The following is a 21,271-nucleotide window of genomic DNA, read 5'->3' as shown; positions in this document are numbered from 1 at the left end:
CTGTAAATAGCCAAAGACTTATTGATGTTCTGCTATTAAGGCTAAATATTTTTTTCAGGGATCATTCCTGGAGAGGGGATCAGGGATCAAAAGTATAAGCTGGTCTGGTGTTGACTTTAAGTTATCAGCTGTAGAGAGAAGCTAGAGTTACTGTGGAGTGCAGAGCATTAGTGGGGGTGGGGTGGGGGTGCAGGGGGGTCAGCAGAAGTCCAGGAGGATGGGTGATACAGCCCTTGCTTGTTAAAGGGGACTCTGGGTGGGCTAAGGGGATCCATACCAGGTGATAACCAGATGGCCTGGCTTTATCTCCCTTAGTGTTAAAATTCATCATGAGACTCTTTGCAAGGTTTATTTCAATGACCCCCCCCCCAACCCCCCAACCCCCAAACACTGGGGATTATATACATATATACATTTGCCATATTGGATATGAAAATACAAATGTCTTGTTTTTGTAACAACAGATAAAAACGATATCAGTGAAACTTGCCAATTTATGTTCTGGTACATGTGGGTAAAGGTAAATAAAGTTCTCTAGGTGGGGAAAAAGGCTCTTGGCATACCAAATGAAAATGCTATTTTGGTGCCTGGAACAGGAAACACTTTTATGGCTGGATGACGTTGATGAATAGTTCATTACTTTTATATTAAATGTAGTATGTAATTATGTTCCGAAAATAACATTTTCATTAACAAGCCATATCGTGTAATTAACAATTCCGTAAGTGGGGAGGTCTTCCAGCAACTTGCGGATGGTCGTGGTGCTGGCCGCTGTTGCACAAGTGAAATATTCTTGAGTTCAGCATAAAACACCAATCAAATACCATATTGATGATATAAGTGTATCAAGGGTAATTATCTCTTTTTTAATGTTCTTAATATCTGTTTGACTGATACTTCCGACAGCAATATAAAAGCTTATTAGAACATCGGCTCCATATAAGTAAGCCACAAGTCCCACTTTGGTCATGTACACATCTCAGACTTTGTTGTTTATTTATTGAATTTACGCCATACTCAAGAATATTTCACTTATATGACAACGGCCAGCATAATGGCCAGAGGAAACTGGGCAGGCGCCGGGCAAACTAAACTATTGGCCAATTAAGCAGTTGTTGGCTCAGTGGTGTCACTTTAATGTGACTGTATAGATAAGGTGTCTGGTGTCGGCAGCATGACGTTCCATTGAGGCAGCACTGGGACATAAGCCTATAATAATGATGTAAAGGGAATGTTGACACTGTCTTATGATGTGACAGAAATAATGTTCAATATATAACAAGTCTTAAGAAAACCTCACGATGCCAAGTTAAATGAAGTAAACAAAAAATGAAAACAATCGACAATAACATGTAAAAAATTATTTAAAAATTTTATGATAAATAATATACAACTCCACAAATATGAAATGTGAAACATTAATGCTAAAAATATCAGTGATCTTTTTACAAGATAAATGTGATCTTTACATATATGTAATGCGATGAAAGTAGAATGTGATAAAGTAAGTCAAATCACCTGTAAAAGAATTATTTTGTAAACACCATTCAACTTAAACAAATAAATAAATAGAATTAATTATTCAATCCATTGAAGAAACCCTTAAATAATTGTTGGTATGAAGGAAAACATTAATTGTATAAAAAATGCTGTTCTCTTTTAGAGGCAGATAAAAGTCATGAAATTATTACTTTTGGTACAAAGTTACATTTTTGCCGTTTTTTCTAGTTTACAAATAAATCTCAAAATGCCTCTCTAAGACCAGTAGAAAGCACTGAATCATATAAAACAGGTAACTGATAGTCATGGACCAAATTTTAGGTCAGATGTAAGTAGTCAAGGAAAACATGTCAGGTGGAAATATACATGTGGCATGTCTCCCGGGATACAGAATCTTGAACAATAAAAACCTCTCGCTTGAAAGAACATAGGTTAATGTTGATAAAGTGCTGTGTACAATAATTGTGACATTTCCAACCATATTATGTTCATATTCTGTCACAGCTTTCAAGATTACCCAGGAGAATGTTAAATGTCATCTGATTATAGGAGCAAATCTGTCAGTCTGCATGGCGGCATTGCTCACTCACTGATAACAAGCCAGCAAGAGTCACCTCCCTTGGTTAAATACCATACACTACTTATTCCTGACAAATGGCCTTCAGACCTAGCTTCATACAGTTGACTAAATAATTTCCAGTTCGGGGAAAATCAAACACTGTTTTGTTGGGAGGGGAGAATTAGTGATAGTATAATATTTGGCTTATGCGCAGCACATTGACTCGGGTCTCCTTGCACTATTGCGATTGTTGTGAGTTCAAATCCAGCTCTTTGTGGCTTCCTCTCTGGTTGTATGTGGGAAGGCAAGCTGCGGACGGTCATGGGTTTCCACAGGCTCTGACTGGTCTCCTCCTACCATAATGCTGGCTGCCGTTGTATCAGTGAAATGGTGTTGATTAATATTATCCATGTTCGTAAAATATTTAGTTCAGTGGATTGTTAAGTAATTCATTAAATTAAAGTGATCTTTTGTGGATAATTGTGAATATTGTGTATATCCACCCATGTTAAAATATATTGATTTGACTTCAGCTGCCATAAAGCGACAACACCATAACATAAAGGGACCTCACCACGATAGGCCTACATCAAAATTTAAAATTCTGTAGTGTCAAAACCCATCATTTAAGTTTTTCCTTATGTTTACACGACATCTTTTTACTCTCTTAGTATATATTCTGTTACCCACACACAAACATATTCATCGAGTGGACTCATGCCTCACATCATAATGCTGGCCTCCTGTAGCCTATATGAGTGAAATGTTCTTGAGTGCGGTGTAAAACACCAATCGAATAAATATATATTCATGTTTGCATTATCTGTGTTTTCAGGTATATTTTCTGGGCTGATGTAGGAAATAAGAAGTTATATCGTGCCAGATTAGATGGAACAGATCGACAAGTCATGGTGAACAATCGCTTGACGTTACCCAATCAGATTGCCATTAGTTATGCAACAAGGTAAGTCAAAGGTCAGTGTGGGGTCAAAGGTCTCATGAAGTCGGTGTTCGAGGTCACTTAAAGTCTAGCAAGTTGTAAGATCGTTTAAATACTCTATAGTCGTAATGTAGGCAGTGTTGGCTTTATGTTAATTAAGGCCTTTATTAACTAGCAGTAGTTCAAGAACATTTGTGATATCTGAAGGGTACACACAGCACAGAATAAGCCACATTTGCATAGGAGGCTGTTTCGTGTTTCACTCACCACAATAGAATAAAGCTATGGTCAAATTAGCCTCCGAAGTTTTGGACTGATGCTGCTTTCTGTGGCAAAAAACCCCCAAAAACCCACCACCAAAAAAACAGCAACATTTCGACGTAGACGTAACACTTTCTACTTGGTACATTCAGTTTCTCCATTGTTTTTGCCACAAGTTACTGTAAATGAGAATCAACTTATTTATCTAGACATTCAACAGATATTAAATGTAGTAAGGATGCTGTGGCTAGGTGCAAGATTCAGATCATAGCTAGGCCACTGATGAAATGACAGCAAGCTCCAATATACCGCGAGATATCGTGGAGGACTGGTGAGCGTGCAAGCGTAGCACAGTGACATAAGAGACTCCCACCAATGCAGTCACTGTGAGTTGAAGTCCGGTGGTCCATTAACATGTATGGATTTTTTTCTTTTTCTTTTTTTTTTTGATTGGTTTTTTACGCCGTACTCAAGAATATTGCACTTATGTGACGCCGGCCAGCATTATGGTGGGAGGAAACCGGGCAGATCCCCAGGAGAAACCCACGACTGTTTGCAGGTTGCTGCAAGACCTTCCCACATGTATTTGTATGGAAGGTGCAGGCAAAATATTCTTGAGCACAGTATAAAACACCAATGAAATAATTGTATAAATAATCATGCCAGTGAAAAAATAAAATGCTTGATTGCTTGGTCTAAAGTGAGTCTAGTGAAAGCTTGGCGAGATGAACTGAAAGTTGTTTTTATTTTATTACCCAAATTTCATGTCATAATTATTTTTCCATTTTCATTTGTTTGGCACACTATGAAACAGAGACTTAAATAAATTAACGCAGCAGCCATTGCAGTTCAGTGAGCTGTACTTCTTCACATGTTTCTTTGATGTTCCGTGTTTTCTTTTATTCAGACGTGTTTATTGGGTAGATGCCTGGTCCCAAGCTGTCATGTCATGTGACCTGAATGGACAAAATGTATTGGTCGAAAGAAATGTATCATTTGCTGCTGTGGGATCAAAATTATTTGGTCTGATCGTCATTGGCAACAAGGCTTATGTCAGTGCCTGGGCGGGAACAGCATTATACTCAACCCAGGTTGCTACAAAAAATGGAATCTCCACAAAACTGGCATCAGGACTTGGTCGTGGTAAATTGTACAGCCTCTTGTCAACAGAAAAAGCTGTGCAACCAAAATGTAAGAAATTTTACATTGACTATGTATTTGTCTTGTGTGATTAAAATGTTTGCATGATACATGGAATGGGGCATCGGCAGATTTCCCTCTCACAAAAGGTGGCGCCATCATGACGTAAGACTTGCACGTCACAAGTCTTATAAAGCGCAACGCGAAACATTGTGCTCTGTGGTTTTTCTGTGACGTATTTGGTGTACTCACTGTGACGTCACGCTCTTGAGGCTGGAGTGGAATGTCCTAGCGTCACTGAAATGGCATAATACATCTTATTTCGGACTTCTGCCGGTATCCCATTCAAATTGCAGTACTCCAAGTATTGTATTGTTCAGTAAAATGAAAATGTGGTGTGATTTTTTGGGCCAGTATAGGACATTCTTAATAATTTGCAAAAGCTGGACTAGTTTCCCCCGCCACCCCCCCCCCCCCACAAAAAACAAGACATACCACTTTACATTGAAGATGGCAACTAAAATAATTTAAAATACTAAAACATCAAATATGTAAACAATCACTTCAGCCAGTTAAATCCAGATAATTTTAACATTATAAATTACACTGTAGCTTTTTGTTAATCAAGATTTCAAGAGCATTCTGAACACATATAAACGGTTAACTGTTAAACAGCTACTTCAGTGTCAGGACATGTATGTCTTAAAAGCTGAGGCTAAAATGATAGGGATCAAGATAATCTGAATTGTATTCATAAATTGTTAAAAAAAATTGCTTTGTATTAAAACCGCTGGAGTTACTTTTGAAGGATAATTTTCTGTTCTTTCTAATTTTGCCTGGTGTGACGTCATGCAAGAATACTTACTGGGCATTACCCTTCGCTGGCGTATGGTAACAAATGACCATTTCAGCGTATCTGCCTTAGTCAACATCCCACTTACCTCATGTATCACCACATAAGGAATATTATGTCACATCTGGAAAATTTTATGGAAAAGGCCGAAGATTTTGTTTTTGAAGACTCCTCTTCACTTATTGGGGTTAAATAGCATTACTCATCGTAAATCTTTCTGAATAACGATGTTAGCTCTGTTCCATAAGTACATATCTTCCATATCATTTTACAAATTCCGCCTGGTTTCCGTTGGGACTGAAGTATAGTGCGCTTTAAATATGTGTGTACTTGTACATGTATTAATGTAAAGCATATGTGGATAATCTACATATTTACCTTAATTTTGATCTTTAAAAGAACATGAAAAGAAACTGCAATAAAATGTAATCAGTTGGTCTATATACACTGTACCCTAATTTTTCTAATTTTTCGGGACAGATACTAGTATAGTGTTACAAGTTGAATATTACATTTCTTTACCAGCCTTTTGGAAGAAGTCAAGATATGAGTATGTTGTTCATTGGATGGTCTAACTATGTGAGAAAAAAAGAAACTCAGTATTCCTGCTACAATTACATATATATGGGCTAAAATGAGCAGACCAGGTATCCCATAAATTAGAAGAAATAGGGTATATAAAGCTTACATGTGTAGAAAACATTTTAGATGAATGCTTTATATTTTCCCCATGTTCCCTTTATTAACATGTCTCCAATTTGCTATAGTGTTTTATAGCCAGCATGGGAGGAATGACTCTAAACCAGAAGGTGACCTTTGATCTTTATCAGACCTGGCATGACCTGTTGTTGTTGTATGTGGAAAGTGAAAATGAAAGAGATTTCCATTTGAGCATGCTAGTGTTTATACTGGTATCAGCATGTATGGCGTATTTCCCCCACGAATTGGCTTTAAACATATAGTTGGTAAGATATTGTTTGTTATATATATATATATATATATATATATATATATATATATATATATATATGTGCATGTTACATATATGTTTAGATTCTGAGTATGGTACTGTAGCTTTTCTTACCAATAAGCTGATACTGGCAGAGTGTTACTGACTATTAGCAAAATGGGGTAGGATCCACCTGAAAAAAAACCCCAAAACAGTCAAAATCCAGAAAGAGGCAATGTATGAATGATTATGGCTTAACGCCACATCGGCAATATTTCAGCCATATCTTGTTGAGTAAAGAGGCAATGTGGCAGACTTTAGTGGGGGACTACCTGGGATGGAGTATTTACTACTTCCAGCTTAATAAATTATGTAACAAGCAGTGAGTATACCTTAAAAGGCATCGCAAGATACGGCTTTAGGGAAACCTGGGTGTGTGCCCTTGCCAATTGTCTGTAATGTTTAACAAAGCATCTTTGTCTAACCGGGTATAATTTTTGTCAACTTAGTTTCGTGAGCTCTCTGTCCATCAGCATAATTTAGGAGACCTGCAGTACTGTACCTAATGTATGTTTGAGTTTCATTTTTATGTACAAAATAATTAAAAGTACAAGGACTTGAAGTCTTTTGTTAATTTCAAGTCTTTTGTTAATTTCAAGTCTTTTGTTAATTTAAATCATGTGTCATATTGAAGCAAGATCATATGTTTTCATATCCTTTTCGTATGCTTACGATATTGTAGTCTACTGTTCTGAAGAATGCTGAACAAATGCTGTAATCTCATGTGAAGTTTGTGCATCAGCACAGAGTTTTGGAATTCTATAATTACATCATAAGTGACAGCTCAGAGCAGCATGACATCACTGCTTTACGGAATGGTAGTGCTTAGTTTAATGGCCTGTTTCTTCAAAATGGCAGTATTTGAGTTACAAATAATTTTTGTAAGTTTGTAAGTTTTTTCCAAGTTTGTAAGTTTTTCTAAGTTTTAGATACAACTGCTGAGTATCATGATTTTTCTTGAATTTCGTTGCAACCCCCCCACCCCCCCCACCCCCCACCCAGGCCATGTCAAACTCACCCAATAAAACAAGTCAGAAAAATTAATTTAGTCAGGTTTGATAACTTTTCTATGTTCTGTTTACCTCCCCATGTTTAAGTTGCCAAATTGATTTTTAATGTACCATGTACCTTAAGGCAATGATGTCACAGCTTACAGGAACGTAATGTAGCTCCGTTCTTGTAGCCTGAATCGTGCATCATTGATGTATTTTTTTTATAATTGTTTGCTTTAAATTGGATTGTTTTCTTTCTGAAATGTAATTTATCACACCTTAAGATGAAAGGGATTGTACCCTGATTGACAGCTGTGCCAGATAGACAGGTATACCAAAAGGTATATATATTTGGCATATTAGCAATGTTCAGGATTAATCATATGCCCGTTTTTCATCTTGTTCAACAGCTTATCACCCATGTGGGCAAGAACGTGCCAAATGTTCACACCTGTGTTTGCCACTAGGGGGCACCACCCACCGCTGTTCCTGCCCTACGATTGGAGGGTTGGCACTGGCCAGGAATGGGAAGACCTGTGAAGGTTAGTGTCAGTGTGTTTCCTGTTTTCTGTTGAGTGCAAACTTGAAAATTTTCAAACGATAGTCGCAGTCATAAATGTGGTACATGTTTGTGTGTATGGTTTATTGGAACATTCTTAACTTGGTGGCTTTAAGTCAGGAAGTTTGTCACTTACAGTTATACTTTGGAAAGGGTGGTGATTAAATCTAACCGATTCAAAGTGAAAGGGAAAAATTATTGAGTGTGGTGTTAATGATAAAGAAAGAAATAAAACTAGGTCTGAATTCAAAACATTTTTGTAATCTGTACCCCCTATACTATGTCACTGACAAATCTTTGGTAATGTTGAAGAATCTTAGATTTTAATGTTTTGAAGAACACATCTGTAGAAAGAAAACGGCACCCTCTTATAGAATTGATATTGGTGTCATCTTAAATGAAGAACACAGTGAAAAACCATTACCATCTTCTCAGTGTAAAGCCAAATAACCTGTTTGAGATGTGCAGGACGCATTTAAGTTTTAGTGGGATAAACAGTAGCAGTTGTCTTTGTGTTAAAGCACTGTAACCCTGGACAGTAATAAAAACACAATTTAGGAGATTTTGTACATGTTACATGAGTCTTTGTTTGCACATGAAACTTTACTTGCACAAGTACAGTTTCAAACCCAAAAGTTTGAAAAATACATAGATAAATGTGAGAACTGAATTGAATCCAGGATTGCAATGTGAGCAAAGTCTTAAATGATGTAGCATAGGCATAAATGACTTTATAATTTAAGCCTTTTCTCTGTCACCTAAATTAATTACGTGACCAATTATGTGTTGGTGCAGGTGTACTGAGGCGCAAACAAAATCGTTTGTCACTGGCTCATGCTTACTGTGCCTAGAATAATGGAATTAACATTAAAGTAATACATGGGAAATAGTGCTACTGTCAAAAATAATGTTGCCACGTATTGGAATACTTACCCATGATTTTAAAGTAGACCATTGCCATGGTGACTGTTCGGTTTGCAGAGATACACATACAACTCGATGTCATGTTGACCTAGTATCTAGCTATAAGAGAAGTGCACACAAAATGTGACCTGCGTTACAGTTCATTAATGTGGCAAATTTCTTTTTAGTTCCAGAACAGCTGTTATTTTACACCATGCAGAACACAGGAGAAGTGGGATTTGTCTCCCTTGAAGGATCAAGAACACCAGATGGCACCATCGTGGCCTTCAGCTGTCATCCCACAGCAGTGACCTATGACCCCGTCAACCAGGTAAAGTGTATTGCTGAACAATCTGTTATACACAGTGAACTCTTATACATCTTATTGCTGTTAACTGAGCAGGTCGTGCTCGAGTGGTTAGAGGTGGTTGTCTTTCTACCACTAGGACACTTGAGGTGTGGGTTCTAACCCAGCCTTGGGCAGTGAATTTGTACATTTCCCTGCTCTCCCTGCTTGTGAGGCCTTGGTGACAAAAAGCAGTCATCATCACTGGTGTTGATTTGTAGATGTGTTGATCTGTTGCCTTGTTGAATGATCTGTTGACCTGTGGACATGCGGATATGTTGTTATTTTGATTTGCTGACACATTGACCTGTTGTGTATGTTGACACGTGGGTTTGTTATTGATGTTGCCATGTGGATCCATTGCGCTGTTAAAATGTGGAATCCTTGATATGTTGAGACGTGCATCAGTGGATCTGTTCACATGTTGAACTGTTGTGGATGCTGACTTGTAGATCTGTTGTGTATGTTGACATGTGGATCTGTTGTGTATGTTGACATGTGGATCTGTTGTGTATGTTGACATGTTTGTCAAACATTTGGATTATGTGTCACTTCAATCTTGTATGTTTTATTTGTAAATGTACAGTGATTGTTATAGCTGCATAACGTTTAGTGCATGCCACACTGTTTGTAAATATACAAATGCTCAGTGCGTTGTTTCTTGTCAATTCTGGAAATGCCTCCCGTGCTTGGGCTGCGTGCCCAAAGTCAAACAATGATGTATGCACCCTGAACCAGTTTACATTAAGAACTGTACTGTTTTTTGGTAGATGGCTTGCGGGCAGTGTATGTTGACATGTGGGTCTGTTGTGTATGTTGACATGTGGATCTGTTGTGTATGTTAACAAGAGGATCTGTTGTGTACGCTGACATGTACATATGTTGTGTTTCTTGACATGTGTATCTGCTGTGGATGTTGACATTTGGATCTGTTGTGTATGTTGACATGTGGATCTGATGTGTGTATTGACATGTAGATCTGCTGTGTATGTTGACATGTAGATCTGTTGTGTATGTTGACATATAAATCTGCTGTGTATGTTGACATGTGGATCTGTTGTGTATGTTAACATGTGGATCTGTTGTGTATGTTGACATGTGCATCTGTTGTGTATGTTGACATGTAGATCTGTTGTGTATGTTGACATGTAGATCTGTTGTAGATGTTGATATGTAGATCTGTTGTGTACGCTGACATGTACATATGTTGTGTTTCTTGACATGTGTATCTGCTGTGGATGTTGACATTTGGATCTGTTGTGCAAGTTGACTTGTGGATCTGTTGTGTATGTTGGCATGTAGATCTGTTGTGTTTGTTGACATGTACATCTGTTGTGTATGTTGGCATGTTGATCTGTTGCAGATGTTGAAATGTGGATCTGTTGTGTATGTTGGCATGTAGATCTGCTGTGTATATTGACATGTAGATCTGTTGTGTATGTTGACATGTTGATCTGTTGTGTAAGTTGACATGTGATCTGTTGACATGTTGACAGTTTGTTTACTGGAGCGACACTCATGAGAAGAAGATCTACAGAGCCCAGCTGGATGGCACAAAGAAAGAAGTCTTCCTTAATAGTTCTTCAGGCATCGGAGTTGTTGAAGGTATTAAACTGATGCAAGTAAACACAGCGAGATTGATTTTTTATAAACTGTTTTGTCGCTAAAGTTCTACTGTACCTTGTGACTTGTCAAACTTGTTAAGCCATTTTTCGTGATATTAATTTACTGATCACCCATCTCGTGTTCCGAAGACATAAATGACACATCTTTCCCAAAGAAATTTTTATCCATTATTCATATATTACATTTCAACGTTTTGTGAAACTTTTTTCAGATGTCTATGTTATAGTAAATGTAATAAAAAATGTAATAAAAAATAGCGGCCGATGATCGGATCATCATCTACATAGGGTTTTGTAAGTCACCCCAGGGCCCAAAAACATAAACTCACCTAATTTCTAATAACCATTAGCTGTCCAACTCTTTGTCTTGTTTGTTCTCTTTAAATAAAAATTTTTCTAACCTAAGACTTGACCAAGACATGTCTGTGTCTCCTAATTCGTCATTGAACCAACATCTAGATTGCACTTTGGCTGTTCCAGCCATATTGGTATGTTCGGCATACAAAGCAATATGAACCTGCCTCATAGGTGATTACAGAGTAGGGCAATAATTTTCTGAGCAATTTAATTTAAATGTTAAATATATATTTTAGTTATAACAAAACTGAGACAGGGCTAGCCTAAGCGCTATGCATGACCCGGGAGCCTCTCACAAATGCGGGCGCTGTGCATTCAAGCCCAGCTCATGCTGGGCTCCTTTCCGGCCGTAAGTCGAAAGCTCCCCCAAGCTCTGCCAGGTTTCCTCCCACGATAATGCTGGTCGCCATTGTATAAGTGAAATATTCTTGAGTACGGCATAAAACACCAATCAGATAAACAAATAAATATACATACTATAATTCTTCAACCTTTTCACATGTTTGGATGTTGTTTACTCAAGCATTATTCTAGTGATGACTGGTAAATTGTTTTTTTTTGCGAAACTATGAAACTGGCCAATCCAACCAATGCAGTTTTGTCTCCAAAATCAATTTAAAAATGTCCATAAATGTTACTGAAAGTTAATCTTTCATATGCAAAACTTTGAGGAATTTGGGTAACTCAGGTCATTGGGGTTGTTTGTCATCTCTCTGTGTTTCAGCTTGTACAGTATGACTTTGTGTAGAATCACAATCTTTACTTGCATTTAATTTTGTTCTGCGTAAAAATAATTGGTAAAAATGGAAAAAAAAAATCATGAAAAATATGTATTTGTAACTGGTTTCAAATGAACTTTAAAATGATGCACGTCCTTTACTTACTGTAATTCACACTGCATATGTTCCACCCAGGTATGGCATTTGATTGGATACGACAGAGGCTTTACTTTACCAACAGTGGCCAGTCCCTGCCCACCATAGATGGTGCAGTTTACAGCTGGCACAGGATTGAAATGATAACGGTGGACAGACAGAGACGGATGGTCATTGTGACGAGTGTGGAGAAGCCCCGCGGGTTGGCTCTTGATCTAACCCAGGGGTAAGGCATCTAAGAGCTCGTGTCAATTTATTCTATTTATATGCTTGTTGGTTACAAAAGTCATATTTTAACTTGGAATAAATGTGTCTAAAATTGACATTTTTTTTGTACTTTTCAAAATTGAAAAAAATGGACATTAAATCTGATAAAAAACAGTTAACTACATCAAATGTTAATTAGCCTTTTTCCTCACAAGCTAGTATTGTGAGTTGTCATTGTCTCACACAGTAAGGTGTAGTGAGTTCAATTCCAACCTTGGACAGGGATTTTTTAGATTTCCTTACTCTCACCGTTTGTGGGGTCGTGGTGACAAATAGCGGCCAACGGCCTTCTTGTGGGTACTTTGCACAGTGTCACATTCGTTGAAGTCTTCCATCAATACACCATTCATCTCTGTACATTTCACATATTGGAAAATTTGTCAGTAACATGCCAAATGTTGGTGGTTTACCCTTGGCACTGTGGTTCCTCTACCCTTAAAACACCAATGTTATAAGGAAAAATTCTCTCAGCCAGTAAATCAGTCAATCTGTCTTACAATCACACTCAGCACTTCATGTTTTTTTCCAGCTATCTCTACTACACAGACTGGGGACGACATCCCCAAATTGTCTCGACTTGGCTGGATGGCTCCAATCCCACAATTCTGCTGGATCGTGACATCAGTAACCCTAATGGCTTGGCAACCAGTCAGGGACAGGTGTATGTGACTGACTCAAACTACAGTAACCGGTCGACAGAGGCTAAACTTCTGGTCTACAATTCCACAGATAATAGTTGGAAAACATTCCTGGCTGGCACTGTGAAGGTATGGGAGGACTTGCAGTGGTTAGGGGTTTTTGCATGGTTGCTGGTTTCTACACATATTAAGGTGACTAGTTTCTATCCTGGTTACTTGTTTCTACACATATCATGGTTACTGGGTCTGTCATGGGTACTGCTTTCTACACATACTGTATCATGGTTACTGGTTTCTTCATGTCTCATGATTACTGATTTCTCCATTTGTCATGGTTACTGGTTTCTTCATGTCTCATGATTACTGATTTCTCCATGTGTCGTGGTTACTGGTTTCTCCATGTCTCATGATTACTGATTTCTCCATTTGTCATGGTTACTGGTTTCTTCATGTCTCATGATTACTGATTTCTCCATGTGTGATGGTTACTGGTTTCTCCATGTGTCATGGTTACTGGTTTCTGTCTTTAATCAAGGTTACTTGTTTCTCCATGTGTTATGGTTACTGGTTTATCCGTGTGTCGTGGTTACTGGTTTCTGTCTATATCAAGGTTACTGGTTTCTCCGTGTGTCATGTTTTTTTTATTAAGGAACACTAACTGTACTGCAGAAAGCTAAGAGCAGAAATTCCAAATAGAGTCAAAATTAAAGTTTTAATATTGGTGCTTGTAAAGGTCTGACTGTCTTTCATTTGGCACAGTCTGCACATTGACAGTTTACGTGCTGATCTGCCAGTACATAAATACAAGCTCTTAAGGACATGAACCCTTTGGGCGCCAGCCTTTTAATGAAGAATAAAAAGTGAAATAAAAACATTAAAAACAATGTGCATGCATTTCCCTTGAAAAATATATAATGTTTTAGACATAGCTGAGATAAAAACAAATAAATAAAAAGACAAAGATATTTAATGTTTAGAAAAAAAAAAAAATAAAACATTAAAATGTTTCAGTAACATATCATGTTCTTATGTTCTGATGACCTAGGGTTCCTATTTTCTATCTGCCTGGTGTCAGTGTACAGGGAATGGGTGGGTGTCCTATCCGGTGTCTTTGGCATGGTAATCCCCTGAGGCAGCACTAGAAATATACCATGCTGGGTTACAGCATAAGGAATATATCATGATATTAATTCCCCTCTTCTGGCGCCCTTTGTAGGTACCGATGGGTATTGCTGTTCATCGCCAGAGGCTTTATTACACGGACTGGGGCTCCACAACCAAGGAGGACAATATTGGGGCAATTCTTCAGCATGATCTACGATTTGGGACGAGCACCGTCCGGATGTTGACCGGAAATAAACCCACAGGGTTGTTTTACTCGCCTCATTACCAGAAAGTGGAAAGTAAGTGATACCTTTGTGACAATGACTTATTTCAGTTTTAGACAGTTTGGGGGCTACTCAAGTTTTGGATGTTCATAATTAAGCTGTTTAAATAGGCAGGCTTTTTTGCAGGAACTAAGCGGTTTACATGTAAGAAAGTTCATGAGTTACTTGCTAGAATATGATGGCTCCAGATAACGATTCATGATCTTTTCTGCACCCATAAAACTGCCCACTACATCTCCTTTAATAAAGTGGAATATTCTTAAGGGCTAAATTATCAAAAATAGTCAATTACCACCACCCATAAATTATACCCACCATTTCATAATATGGGGATTTCGAATGGGAACTCTTTTTTTTGTCAAAGGTGAGAACAGTCCTAGTGTGTCGTGGGACCTGTGAGAAATGTTAGGCAACCTTTATTGACATTAATTTATTGATCACCTATCTCGCCCTTTTCCACAGGAACAATTGACACCTCCTTCCTTTAGTAAATCAAGTTCACAAATGTTCAGAGTTTCAGTTTTCACCATAATTGATCTACACCGTATTACTTTTCATGAACTTTTTACAGATGCCCATGTTATAATAAATGTCATAATGCCTAACAGTTTGACAGGTCACATGATACAGTTCGACTTTATTTCCTTTATCGATAAAAGAGTTTGAATTCAAAACTCCCGTATTGAATATTATGGGACATATCCTTAATCTCCAGTCAGTTCTTCTAATCCTGCTGAATATGGGGACTTAATTGGTTTCTGTTAGGCAGAACTCCCAAACAGCTGACCAATCAAATCATGTGTTTTAATCTAGCACTTACTAGGACCGATGTGGTTTACATGGAGGTGTGTCAGGTACTTTGTGAATGCTAAGTGGTGGTTTCCGTCGTGCTCTGATCAGTTTCACCCTCTAAAAGAACCTGTTGGCCATTAATATATAAATATTAAATTCAAAAATTCTTGAGTAAAAAGGAGTTTTTACAAGGAACTCTTTTGTCACTGAAGGTGGAAAAAAAAAACCTTGTGTATGATGTGACTTGTCACAACTGGTAGCCAAACTTTTGTTGACAATAATTTACTGATCACCTGTCTCGCTGTGTTCCCTTTTCTTCACAGACATTCAGCTTATCAGTTGTTTTCATCATTCCCCTACAATAAATAACTTTTTTGTGAAACTTTTCCCAGACACACTTAGTTATAGTGTATGTAATCAAAAACAGGTCAGCAGGATTTTTTATCTTTAGGGATGAAACGAGTTGAAACTCGAAACTCCCCTGTTAGAATAGGATATCAAAGAATTGTCGACTTGAGAATAGTGAAAAGAAAAAAGTACATGTACTCTTATAATAAATATGGTTCAATAAAAACATGAACATAGTTATTCACTGGGAGTTTGGGATGGGGGCTTTAGGAAAACTGTGTCGATATTTTTTACGAATTGAGAAGAGAGGTGAGAAACTTTGTTGTACTTTGATATGTTAGGCCACATCATAAACTCCTTAGTAAGGAACTGGAACATAGCTTTGCTTGAACTGTTCATCCAGTCTGCGAGTATCAGGATATACCTTTATAGTCACATTCCCGATGAATACTGACTGATTCTGATCCAAGGATCTTACCAATTCTGATCCGAGGATCTGACCAGTCCTGATCCGAGGATCTGACCAATTCTGATTTGAGGATCTGACCAGTCCTGATCCGAGGATCTGTCCATCACAGACATTGGATGCACCGATGATCCAATCTGGATTTGAACAGCATGTTGACATAACAATTTCCTGACATGTGTTTGTGTTTACTTTCAGGCTCCGACGCCTGCCTTAATTCAGGTTGTTCCGACCTGTGTGTCCCCGCCCCTGTAACAGCCTCTGAGCCAAAGTTCCGATGTTTGTGCCCAGACCATGATGGCAAAATGCTGGCAGGTGACAACAAGACTTGTAAAGGTGGGAATTTCAAAAACAAGCACAAATTTATAATGGCTATTATACCCTATGAGAAGTCTATGTGGTCTAACACCCAGGCCATTGTTAAGTGAATCGTCAATGTTGAGAGGATTGACACAGAATCCACACTGATTGGCTGACAGGGGAGAAGGGATTTCGAGGATTAAATAAATTTTACATTGATCATGCTTGAATATGTGCCATATTCTAAAATTCAACTTAGCCTAAGCATAATCTGGACGATTTTGTTTATTTATTTATTTATTTGATTGGTGTGTTACGGCGTACTCAATAATATTTCATTTATACAATGGCCGCCAGCATTATGGTGGGAGGAAACCGGGCGGGGCCCAGGGGAAACCCACAGTGATCCGCAGGTTGCTGACAGACCTTCCCACAGACGATTTTGTATCTGTTTAATAAATGAGATGTTAAAAAATTGACCAAACCCAACTAACTAGATTGTCTTGTTGCTGTTGCAGTCCCAGAGAAGTTCATGTTGCTAGCAGATCTGAACGCAATAAAACTGATGAGTTTCGACACAAACTATAACAGACGAGTTAAAACCTTCAAGGAAGGAGGGTTAGAGAGTAACTACGTGGCACTGGCGTACAGCTCTAAAACAAAATCCGTTTTCTGGAGTGATATTTCCAGGTGAGATTGTTGTGAACAAAAATTGAAATATGCCCAACTCAACGAAGATTGTTGGGGGGGGGGGGAGTTACTGGAATCACCCTGTGTGTCTGTCTGTCGATCCATCCATCTGTTGACACATTCTTGTCCTTGCTTATCCTCCCAATCTACTGTGCCATGGATTTTGATGAAACATCTTGCCTATCATCTGAACATGTGCAGGCTTAAGCTTAATGGCAGTGTGGTTGTTGTTATCATAATATTCTCCATTGAGAACTTTATTGGTAACAGTGCTTTCCATGTGTGCAGATTTTGTCCATGTAACACTTTCTAAAATAGCGAACCTTTTTCCATGAAACTTCATCTTCCCTGTAGTCTAAACCTGTAATCTATAATTAAGTTTAAATACAATGAAGTAATTATTTTCATGATTACCCCCATTCAGGTACTTTAGTGTCAAATTTTTATAACAGATTTTCATGTACACTCTATTCTCTTCTGACTGGTACATTTCTCCATTCAAAATGGGTGCACCATTAGCACCATCAATACACACCACGAATGGCCCATGAAATAATCTTTATGAATCCAAATGATTTAAAGCAACATGATGCCCTGTCATTTATTTTAAGGTTTTCTTTCTTTTATTTTGGGAAATTTTGGGGGACGGAACAGGAGTATTTCAGACATCCAGATTCCATTTGGAATGGAATCTTAAAACAAGATGATTTTGAAGTACATGCACTATTGCACCTGATACAGTTTTAATTGAACCATTTACATATTTGTGAAGTAGTTAAAAATTATCAAGTGTAATAGTTCAGAATAATGAAACATTGTTCAAAATAATTGATGTCTGTTCTTTTCTAATTGGCCAGTCATTCCATCATGGCTGCCAGTCTCTATAACAACACAAAGAGAATAGTGTATTCTGGGAAATGGGCGATTGACGGGATGGAAATTGACGAACATCACGATCATCTTTATTGGACAGCGTACAACAACGCCAGCGGCCATATTGCAAGAATGAGCATTAATAAAGGACTAGACACGTACAAAGTGATTGTTGATGACTTGGACTCACCAAGAGCCATTGTTATTCACACAAAGAAAAGGTGAGAATTTGTCGAAAGGATGCATTGTCCCTTGTGTAAGAGATCAGTTTACCATAATGCTGAATATTTTTTTTTTTACAAGTATTCTTTTGTTTCATTGATTGTAGACTAGACGAGATATTTTTGGCAAAAATTCAAATTTTTTTGCTAATTTGCAAAATTTCGATCAAATTTTCAGTATTTTATGCCAACAATAGCTCAAATTATTGCCTTTTATGGGACTATTAAGTGTACTATTTATAGTGCAGAAGTGAGCCTAAAATAAAGGTGATAAAATTGACCCACCCAGTTTTGGGGAACATTATGACTTAACTATATCACAAGCACAAGGCTCATATAATGTGACTGGCTTTGGTGTCATGTCTGGTGTCATGTCTGGTGTCTTCAGCATGATACATGTAGATGTATTTCAAGGGTGGTAGCACTTTGGTGGCCTGGACTTACATGTCTTGCTACAAGAAGTAACAACATATATATATATACATGTACAAACACCTAATGACTCGACCACTTCGGTAGTCTAATGGTTTAATAGACCATCCATCTCAAAGTCGGGAGACCCGGGATCAAACTGTTGTCGTGTCATATTAAGTACTTGTGGTGCTCAGCACTGACAGTTTAAAGCTAGGAAGCAGGACTGGTTGGCCCTGTGTCAGTATAATGTGATTGGGTGGGATGTCAGGTCTGGTGTCTTCGACATGATACTTCAGTGGCCTTAGCACTTTGGCGTCATGGACTTGCTCTGCCACAAGAAGACACAATATATGTACACACATCTAGTGCTTTGTAGTCCTCGTATAACTGAAAACTTTTTAAGGACGACATTAAACCCCAAGCATATATGCACAGATAACCTTTTCAGTCTTTACCCTCGTATAAAGTACAAACTAGATTTTAAGCATATATCAATATAATTGACACCACATACCTCAGTTGTGTCCCATTTTACTGCGTCTTAATCACCAGGTGGATGTTCTGGACAGAGTATGGCCTTAACTCTGGTGTACCCGCGGTCAAGCGGTCAAAGACAAGCGGTCATCACAGGCGGATTCTCATGGAGGCTGGCCTGTTCTGGCCTAATGACCTGGCCATACACCGCAACTGGCTGTACGTGGCGGATGGATTTTACAGGCAGATCCACTCCATGGCGTTAGATGGTAAGCTGGAAATAAGAATCTTCTCTAGAATAAGGCCACATCAGCTCTGATTGTTGTTTTATGGACAGTATTTATTTATTTATTTGATAAGTGTTTTTACGCATATTTAATTATACAACAGCGGCCAGTGTTATGGTGAGAGGAAACCGATCAGAGCCTGGGGGAGACGCTAGTTGCTGACAGACCTTCCCACTGAGAGGAAGTCAGAGCTGGACTTTAACTAAAGGCGACCACAATGGTGGGAGGCTCCTGGGTCGTTGCTTTAGTGCACTATTAAATCACTAGGTGGTTATGGACAGAACAAACCATTTTTCAGTGATGGCGAGTGAAAAAATAAAAAATAAAACAAGTTGAAAATCATATAATTTGCGGCAAACGTAGACTAATTATCCTATTGAAGACATATTTACATCATCTGAAAGCCTTGATAAACATAAAAATCATAGAAAAAAACATGGATTTTCAATTGTATTACTTTGCGATTTTTGGACTGGTTAGTGTCGGCTAGTCTTTTAAGCACTGTATAAATTGTTGTCCCCTAATAATGCATAGGAGTAATCAGGTTCCGGTTTTACGAAATTTTATTCTTAAATTCAGAAAACCGCTAAAGTCAGTAGTTTTTTTTCATAAGCCAAGGTGAACATTATTTTTTAGTCAAAGATTTCAGATGTTTGGTAAAGATGTTGTTTAATAAACAAAACACTATCACTCAACCCCCTAAAAAAATCTGCCTTGAATTTTTTTAATTAGAAATGATGAAATTTTGTCAGGGTTGGAGAGGAGATTGTGTGCATGCAGTACTGCTTATTAATTAGGAAAAAAAAATGTTAAAATAACGATGTGTATATCATGACATTGGATTCATTTGATTTCACCTCTTTCTTTATTTCGCTGTAGGTTCCCACAAGAAAGAATTGGTTTACCTGTCTGGGTCCATGGATCATGTGTTTGGACTGAACATCCGTGGCAATGCATTATTCTACACTGATTGGCACACCAATGGCACCTATATGGTTGACATGGTAACAGGGATACGGGAGACGGTTGCCAAGAACTTGAACAGACCCGCAGCTGTGGTCACTCACTACCCTCCTCATAAAACGGGTCAGTCCAAATTCTGTTTGTAATTTTTCATGGCAATTAAGGATCTTTAAGTCAACCCATGTCTGAAGCCGCGTGATCGTGTTGTGTTGAATTGACAATCGAGGACCCCATGTTCAAGACCACAAAATTGGCAACCAAAGACCCCAGTGTCTAAGACTTCAAAATTGACAACCGAGGACCCCATGTCTAAGACTCCAAAATTGGCAACCTAGGATCCCATGTTTAAGACTTCTGAATTGACAACCAAGGATCCTATGTCTAAGGCTGCAAAATTGACAACCTAGGACCCCATGTCTAAGACTCCAAAATTGACAACCTGGGATCCCATGTTTAAGACTTCTGAATTGACAACCAAGGATCCTATGTCCAAGGCTGCAAAATTGACAACCTAGGACCCCATGTCTAAGACTATAGAATTGGCAACCTAGGATCCCTTCTCTAAGACTTCTAAATTGGCACCCGTAGTTCAATTGCTTTCTTGTTATAAAGGGATAGGTCAACTACAGGTCAGCCCTATGCCTGTATATTGTACTTAAGAGGATATGAGAGGGTTACTTCTGGTGTCAGATCCTACTTGCGAGGATATGAGAGGGTTACTTCTGGTGTCAGATCCTACTTGAGAGGATATGAGAGGGTTACTGCTGGTGTCAGATCCTACTTGAGAGGATATGAGAGGGTTACTTCTGGTGTCAGATCCTACTTGAGAGGATATGGGAGGGTCATGTCTGGTGTCTTCAGCATGGTGTTTAGATGAGGCAAGACTTCAGTGGGCCATCTCCCACAATGACTGCCTTGTCTCACCAGCTGGTTGGGACAGTTGCAGGGGTCTGCAGTCATATTTGTCCTTAACCATTGTATAACTTTGTATATAAATATAGAAAATATAACTATATATATATTTTGCCTCTGGACGAATACAGATATTATAACTAAAATACCCATGTTGTCTGGCGTTTCAGATGCGGCCCACTGTACCACAGGGCTACATGATTGTGTGTCTGTGTGTGTGCCCCTCCCATGGGGATATCACTGTACCTGTCCCGTGGGGCAACAGCTTAGCAAGATCACGCACAGGTGTGAGAAAGGTAAGATTTAGTCATCAGTCATG

At 38.4% G+C, this 21,271-nt stretch overlaps 1 protein-coding gene across 1 annotated transcript in view; it reads left to right on the top strand.

Moving 5' to 3' along the window:
* Window positions 1–21,271, top strand: part of LOC135480972 (low-density lipoprotein receptor-related protein 4-like) — a 101,168-nt gene that overhangs the window by 66,572 nt on the left and 13,325 nt on the right. Inside the window, exons 5-18 of the mRNA XM_064760902.1 lie at window positions 2,895–3,023; window positions 4,168–4,451; window positions 7,665–7,796; window positions 8,905–9,047; window positions 10,559–10,667; window positions 11,959–12,145; window positions 12,716–12,953; window positions 14,041–14,227; window positions 16,017–16,154; window positions 16,637–16,808; window positions 17,666–17,902; window positions 18,869–19,059; window positions 19,957–20,163; window positions 21,123–21,248. Coding sequence (XP_064616972.1) covers window positions 2,895–3,023; window positions 4,168–4,451; window positions 7,665–7,796; window positions 8,905–9,047; window positions 10,559–10,667; window positions 11,959–12,145; window positions 12,716–12,953; window positions 14,041–14,227; window positions 16,017–16,154; window positions 16,637–16,808; window positions 17,666–17,902; window positions 18,869–19,059; window positions 19,957–20,163; window positions 21,123–21,248 — 2,480 coding nt within the window. The remainder of the gene's footprint in view (window positions 1–2,894; window positions 3,024–4,167; window positions 4,452–7,664; window positions 7,797–8,904; window positions 9,048–10,558; window positions 10,668–11,958; window positions 12,146–12,715; window positions 12,954–14,040; window positions 14,228–16,016; window positions 16,155–16,636; window positions 16,809–17,665; window positions 17,903–18,868; window positions 19,060–19,956; window positions 20,164–21,122; window positions 21,249–21,271) is intronic.

Source organism: Liolophura sinensis, chromosome 13 (assembly GCF_032854445.1).
Source record: "Liolophura sinensis isolate JHLJ2023 chromosome 13, CUHK_Ljap_v2, whole genome shotgun sequence".
Classification (NCBI taxonomy): Eukaryota; Metazoa; Mollusca; class Polyplacophora; order Chitonida; family Chitonidae; genus Liolophura; species Liolophura sinensis.
The sequence above is the reverse complement of the archived record's forward strand: the minus strand, read 5'-3'. Positions and strand labels throughout refer to the sequence as shown.